The sequence below is a fragment of the Pongo pygmaeus genome, chromosome 4, assembly GCF_028885625.2.
Source record: "Pongo pygmaeus isolate AG05252 chromosome 4, NHGRI_mPonPyg2-v2.0_pri, whole genome shotgun sequence".
Lineage (NCBI taxonomy): Eukaryota > Metazoa > Chordata > Mammalia > Primates > Hominidae > Pongo > Pongo pygmaeus.
The window spans coordinates 32,538,773-32,545,925 of record NC_072377.2 but is presented as its reverse complement, the minus strand read 5'-3'; the positions used below and the strand labels follow the sequence as shown (position 1 = coordinate 32,545,925).

Here is a 7,153-nt window from a genome sequence, read left to right as displayed (position 1 = left end):
TCTTACCAATGCCAGGCTCCAGGGGGATGGTCTTTCTGGACAGCAAACCCTTCCCATTGGCTGTGGGAGGCTCCTGCCGGGCAGAGGGCCTGGGCTGATCCATCCCTTTCTTGATGACCACGAGGCCATCTTTGTGCAGCTGTGCCTGGTGCAGAACCTTCAGGACATTCCCGTGGGCTAAGCCAGCCAATGAGGTGCCGTTGACTGACAGAAGGAAATCCCCTCGGTTCATAGTCCCTTCCTGAGAAGCCGCCCCCTGAGAAAACACCCTGTGGACCTGGGACGAGGAAAGGAAAAGGGAACAAAAACCAGATCCACTTACAATTTCCAGTAAAAGGGAGACAGTAACTAACTGCGTATCTGTAGTAAAGGAACCTTCTTTTTTTTTATTTTTTTATTTTTTTTGAGAGGGAGTCTCGCTCTGTCACCCAGGCTGGAGTACAGTGGTGCAATCTCAGCCTCCCGGGTTCAAGTGATTCTCCTGCCTCAGTCTGCTGAGTAGCTGGGATTATAGGCACACACCACTATGCCAGGTTAATTTTTGTATTGTTAGGAGAGACGGGGTTTCACCATGTTGGCCATGCTGGTCTCAAACTCCTGACCTCAGGTGATCCACTCCGCCTCGACCTCCCAAAGTGCTGGGATTACAGGCGTGAGCCACCGTGCCGGGTCTTGTAGTAAAGGAACTTTCTAAGGTAGACACTTGCTTTATAAAAAAAAACATACATTCAGTGCGGGGGATGGATCACAAATGTCAATGCCAGTGTCTCCACACATTTTTTTTTTAACTCAACTTCTTGTTAGTGTCTGACATGGGCCTGGCATCCAGGAGGCAATGGGAATACGAAGATGAACGAGGCCTGGGCTCATGCAGTGAAGGTGACCCTCTGGATGGTCCTGAAGGATTTTGAATGATGTAAAATTTTGAGTGACTGTTTTTGAGAAAGGAGTAATTGTATAAACACAAGTTTGGCCAGTTGATTCTAATGTTTTCTATTGCTTAAAATATTTAGGTAAATTATAAGGCTATAGCGAATTGTGTTTATAGGGATTGGAAATGGCCTATACATGTCAGCGTTGTGTTAAAAATGCTTGTCTTTTGTCAACGAAAACCTTATGTACTACTTCTCCCACTTCGCCCTTTTTATGTTGGTAGCTGGGAATGAAACCCACAATCTCTGAACCCCTGATTGGAATTTGTGCCCTGACCACATTCTGAGGCTGCTTAAGGGGGGATTTTCCTGAGAGCCTAATGACTTTGTCACTTACCATGATTGATTTTGGCTCCACATCTGTCCCTCCTGCCACACTGAATCCCAGACCTGAGCCTTCTTTTCTATTCAAGACTATGAAGCAAACATCTTCTTTATTCTAGTGAAAACAAACAAAAATTATCCTTTAAGCTGGAGCTGCAAAAAATTAAGAAAGAAAGAAAAACATATCCCCTTGTGCCAAGAGTAGGGAAGCTCTGATGTCAATCCTCTTGGAAGGGCTTTTCACTGCAGACCCTAAAGGTTCTTTGGCTCTCAGCCAGGCGTGGTGGCTCATGCCTGTAATCCCAACACTCTGGGAAGCCAAGGGGGGCAGATCTCTTGAGCCCAACAGTTCGAGACCAGCCTGGGCAATGTGGCAAAACCCTGTCTCTACAAAAATTAGCCAGGTGTGGTGGTGCACACTTGTAGTCCCAGCTACTCAAGAGGCTGAGGTGGGAGGATTAAGCCCGGAAAGGTCACGGCTGCAGTGAGCCATGATCACGCCACTGCACTTCAGCCTGGGTGACAGAGTGAGTGAGACCTTGTCTCAAAAAAAAAAAAATCATAGTACATAATTTGATCACGATGGGAATCCTTTATTCTATAACTCTTTAAGTCTACAATTTAGCAAAGCCAGTCCTGCCAACAGCAGAAAGATAAGCGTCAGTGGCAAGAGGCAGGTAAGAGCATATCAAGGCCATGTTTTCTACATCTCCCTCCCCATCATTGGATTTCAGGTGCAATTAATTAATTGATGCCACAAAATAGCATAGCTAGGCGCAGTGGCTCATGCCTGTAATCCCAGTGCTTTGGAAGGCCAAGGTGGGCGGATCACCTGAGGTCAGGAGCTCGAGACCAGCCTAGTCAACACGGTGAAACCCCGTTCCTAGTCAATATAGTGAAACCCCGTCTCTACTGAAAAATACAAAAATTAGCCGGGCGTGGTGGCAGACACCTGTAATTCCAGCTACTTGGGAGGTTGAGGCAGAAGAATCGCTTGAACTCAGCGGGCAGAGGTTGCAGTGAGTGGAGATCATGCCAGTGCACTCCAGCCTGGGTGATGGAGTGAGGCTTTGTCTCAAAAAACCCCCAAAGTTTACTCAAACCAAAACCTAGACTGTCCTGCCGAACTTTTGGGGGAGTTGGGAGGTCGACTTCATGGGCACCTTCAACCATATGTATGCTCACACATGGATCAATGGGGAGAAAGAGGTTGACTAAGCTTTCCAAACAAAAATGGGAATACAGGACCCAGTAAATGGTCTTTGTCCAGCTTCTGGGAGGTGACGTGTTACTGAAAATAGGAACACTTCTCAGATATTTCAATGTCTTACTGGAGCAAAAAGACAATATTTGAAAATGAGACCCTCCTAGGCCAGGTGTGATGGCTCACGCCTCTAATCCCAGCACTTTGGGAGGCCGAGGCGGGCAGATCACAGGGGCAGGAGATGGAGACCATCCTGGCTAACACGGTGAAATCCCGTCTCTACTAAAAATACAAAAAAATTAGCCGGGCGTGGTGGCGGGCGCCTGTAGTCCCACCTACTCGGGAGGCTGAGGCAGGAGAATGTGTGAACCCAGGAGGTGGAGCTTGCAGTGAGCCGAGATCATGCCACTGCACTCCAGCCTGGGCAACAAGGCGAGACTCCATCTCAAGAGAAAAAAAAAAAAAAGAAAATGAGGCCCTCCTGCATTCCAGGACAAGTTAAATCACAAAAATTTAAATATATTCACATTTTTTTCCAGTGGTGTTTAAGGACACAGATATGCTAGAAGCTGATTGTTGGGCCAAATTTTGCCTCTGAGAGCCTCAGCACAGTCTCAGGGTGGCCACATCAACCATCAAGAGCTCTCCAAGGTTTGGGTGTGTTGAAGTCAGGAGGCCAGGGTTTGTTTTCAGCCTTGAAGCTTCGAATCTCTCACAGCACTGCCAAGGACACAGAAAATAGTTTTGTGCAGTTCTATTTTTAGTACCTGCAAACCATACTCATTGGAAAAAGCAAGGCAGGAAACTTCTAGACTGAGGATGGCAGAGTAAGGATAGCCCTGCTCAACGCTCCTCTCTGAAGACAGTGAGAAAATAAAGGGAAAAGAACGCCGTGTTCTGATAAACAGGAATGATCTTCAAACCAAACCACAACCCTGCCTCGTGTTGAGCGTGAGTAGTAGGGGGTAAGGAAAGCCCTAGAATAAGCCTCCCTCGGGCAGCACTGTGGCATGCTGGCCATACTGCTTTGTTTGAGGTCCCTGAAGGTGTACATCTTGCTTGTGGTTGGCTGGACAGTCTGGTCTTCTCCTCTGACATTTCATCTAACACTAAAATGTCTGGGGCAAAGGGGGCCTGGCAACGTGTGACCCCACCTGTGCCCCCTTGACTGGTGGTCTCAGAGTGAGACTTTTCACACATGAAATCCTTCCTTATTGTAATAACAAGTGGGAGGAGGAAGAGAGATGAGGGGCTATTCCCTTTTACTGAAAGTGGAAGTGCTTAGCATCTCAAGACATTTTGTTTTTCTTTCAGAGACAAGAGTCTTGCTCTGTCACCCAGGCTGGAGTGCGCTGGCACAATCATAGCTCACTGAGCCTCAAACTACTGGACCCAAGTGATTCTCCTGCTTCAGATTCCCATGTAGGTAGGACTACAGGCATATACCACCACGCCTGGCTAATTTTTTAAATTTAATCTTTTTTTTTTTTTTTTTTTTTGAGAGATGAGGAGGTCTCACTATGTTGATGAGGCTGGTCTCGAACTCCTGGCCTCAAATGATCCTCCTGTCAAGGCATTTCTTAACTGCACAGACCCAAACCAGTGGCTGAGAATCAGAAGGGTGGAACCTGAAGGGACTGGTCTCCTCTATTCCAACCTCTCTCCTCACATCCTGGCTAACTCCGTACTAGGTGCCAAGGCTGGTCGTTGGCTGAGAAATCACATAGCCCCTCTATATTTGAATTTCTGGAACAGCATTCTTAGATGAGTTCAGTGACCCAGGTATACTACCACTAAAGAAACTTTCATATTTATTTCTCTAAATAGAAAATATTCATTCATTAGGGTTCAAATCTCTACGTATAGCCCCAAGAAACTGATCTTCAGATTAGTATCCTAGATGTGAATCTATGGTTTCTTCTGTCAATGTTTATTGTCACAACTGATTTACTGAAAGATTTTATTTGTAATTCCTTGTACTCCAGGGTTCAGATGCTCTTCTACAGGTGATGTTTGAACAACACGGGCTCAAACTGTACAGGTCCGCTCACACTCGGGGTTTCTTCTGCCTCTTTATCCTTGAGACAGCAAGACCAACCCCTCCCTCCTTTTCAGCCTACTCAGTGTGAAGATGACAAGGATGAAGCCCTTTATGATGAGTCACTTCCACTTAATGAATAGTAAATACACTTTTTCTTATGACTTTTTTTTTTTTTAAATTGAGATGAAGTCTTGCTCTGTTACCCAGGCTGGAATGCAGTGGTGCAATCTTAGCTCATGTCAACCTCTGCCTCCCAAGTTCAAGCAATCCTCTCGCCTCAGCCTCCTGAGTAGCTGAGACTACAGGCACCCACCATCATGCCCAGCTAATTTTTGTATTTTTAGTAGAGACAGGGTTTCACCATATTGGCCAGGCTGGTCTTGAACTCCTGACCTCAAGTGATCTGCCCGCCTTGGCCTCCCAAAGTTCTGAGATTACAGGTGTAAGCCACTGCACCTGGCCTCTTAGGATTTTCTTAATAACGTTCTATTATCTCTAACTTACGTTGTTGTAAGAAGACAGTATATAATACATATAACCGACAAAACTTGTGTTAATTGACTGTTTATGTTATCAGTAAGGTTTCCGGTCAACAGTAGGTTGTTAGTAGTTAAGTTTTTGGGGGAGTTAAAAGTTATATGTGGATTTTCCACTGCATGAAGGTCAGTGCCCCAACTCTCGTGTTGTTCAAGGGTCTACCGTGTTTCAGGGCAAGGACGGGACTACACCAATGTAACTCTTCTCTTACCAGCAGGTGGCTCCCTTGACTAGTTTATGTCCACAGTTAGGTGGCGAGAGGTACCTGAGGTCATTCTGCAATATTTCCGAGATGACTAGCTCTGCTTTGAGGACTCTCTGCAAACAAACTCCACACATGGGAGTTGGGAGGATGGTAACTAGTTGCTACTTGGGGGATGCAAACAGCGGTGACACCCATCTGGCACCTGAACAGTCAAGACAAGGTCTAGCTTCTGAAGCTGGCTAGCAGCACGTGAGGCCAAAGTCAGACTGAGCTGTGAAACTCGCAATCCAAGGCAGTCTCTCCCTCTCCAGGACGCGGGGCGGGCTCTCCTCGGCTGTCTGGGCGGGCGACACATACCTGGGCACTCACGTGGCCGCAATTCATGTTCCTGAGCTTTCTGTGTTTCACTCACCTCTGATTGTGCTTTCGCTTCCTGAATGAGAGTAAGGATGGTAGATTTCGACCCCACTGACGATAAAACAGACTGTAATCTTTGCTGGTCCCCCGCTGAGACTAGAAGTTGATCCAAACTAAATAACATAAATATATTTGAAGAACATTAAAGAAAAAAGCAATTTCTTCATTTTATAAGAATGCATTTAAAATGATCTCCTTTCTACTATACTGCAGGTATTTTCTGCTCTCTTTTGGTCACAACTTCCATTCCAAGCTAATGGAAGAATAAATCCTGAGTGCTGAACAGAAATGTCATTCACTGCCAATGGCAAAGGGAACTGCTATGAATTCAGAGATCCCCTCAAGAAGTTATGGGACCAATGCTGGAGCTTAACAGGACACTTCTGACATATTTTAAAATATTCAATACATAGGTTCAAGTGAAATATTTTTATTTTTATTGTTTTTGAGATGGAGTCTAGCTCTGTCACCCAGGCTGGAGTGCAGTGGCACAATCTCAGCTCACTGCAACCTCTACCTCCTGGGTTCAAGCTATTCTCGTGCCTCAGCCTCCCGAGTAGCTGGGATTACAGGCACCCGCCACCAGGCCTGGCTAATTTTTTAGTTTTAGTAGAGATAGGGTTTCACCATACTGGCCAGGCTGGTCTTGAACTCCTGACCTCAAGTGATCTGCCTGCCTTGGTCTCCCAAAGTGCTGGGATTATAGGCCTGAGCCACTGGGCCTGGCTTTTTTTTTTTTTTTTTTTTTTTTTGAAATTGAGTCTTATTCTGTTGCTCAGGCTTGAGTGCAGTGACGCGATCTCAGCTCACTGCAACATCAGCCTCCCGGGTTCAAGTGATTCTCCTGCCTCAGCCTCGCAAGTAGCTGGGATTACAGGCGCCTGCCACCATCCCCAGCTAATTTTTGTATTTTTAGTAGAGATGGGGTTTCACCATGTTGGCCAGGCTGGTCTCGAACTCCTCACCTTAAGTGATCCGCCCGGCTCAGCCTCCTAAAGTGCTGGGATTACAGGCGTGAGCCACCACGTCTGGCCTCAAGTGAAATACTTTAAAAATATGTTAGAAATTCTCCATTTAACTCCAGCCACCTCCAAAGGTCTAAATTCCCCCCAGTATTAGAGGGGCTGCGCTCTCTCTTCCCCTGCACGCCCCTCTCATGTTGCGTTTGCTTAAGTGCCATGTCCTCTAGAAGCCTCTCCTCAGAGCAACACTTTGGTAAACATGTTTCCCTGCAGGCACTTTTATTTTTCCAGCAGTGATATTAAAAACCAAGGGGGCTAAAATGTAATGTGGTATCCTGGATCCTGGAACAGAAAAACGATATTAGCAGAATTTATTCAGCAAAATCTGAATGAAGTCTGTAGTTAATGGTATTGTTCCAACATTAATTTCTTTCTTTTGACGAATGGACCGTGGTTATGAAAGATGTGAACACTAAGAAGAGTGGGTAAGAAGTAAGTGGAAGCTGGGCGCAGTGGCTCACACCTATAATC

At 46.0% G+C, this 7,153-nt stretch overlaps 1 protein-coding gene across 7 annotated transcripts in view; it reads right to left on the bottom strand.

Moving 5' to 3' along the window:
• Window positions 1–7,153, bottom strand: part of PDZD2 (PDZ domain containing 2) — a 468,182-nt gene that overhangs the window by 12,281 nt on the left and 448,748 nt on the right. For all 7 annotated transcript variants that reach the window (XM_054488616.1, XM_054488615.1, XM_063664695.1 and 4 more), the window contains 3 exons: window positions 5,656–5,773; window positions 1,270–1,371; window positions 7–277 (listed from right to left, as the gene is read on the bottom strand). In XM_054488616.1, coding sequence (XP_054344591.1) covers window positions 7–277; window positions 1,270–1,371; window positions 5,656–5,773 — 491 coding nt within the window. The remainder of the gene's footprint in view (window positions 1–6; window positions 278–1,269; window positions 1,372–5,655; window positions 5,774–7,153) is intronic.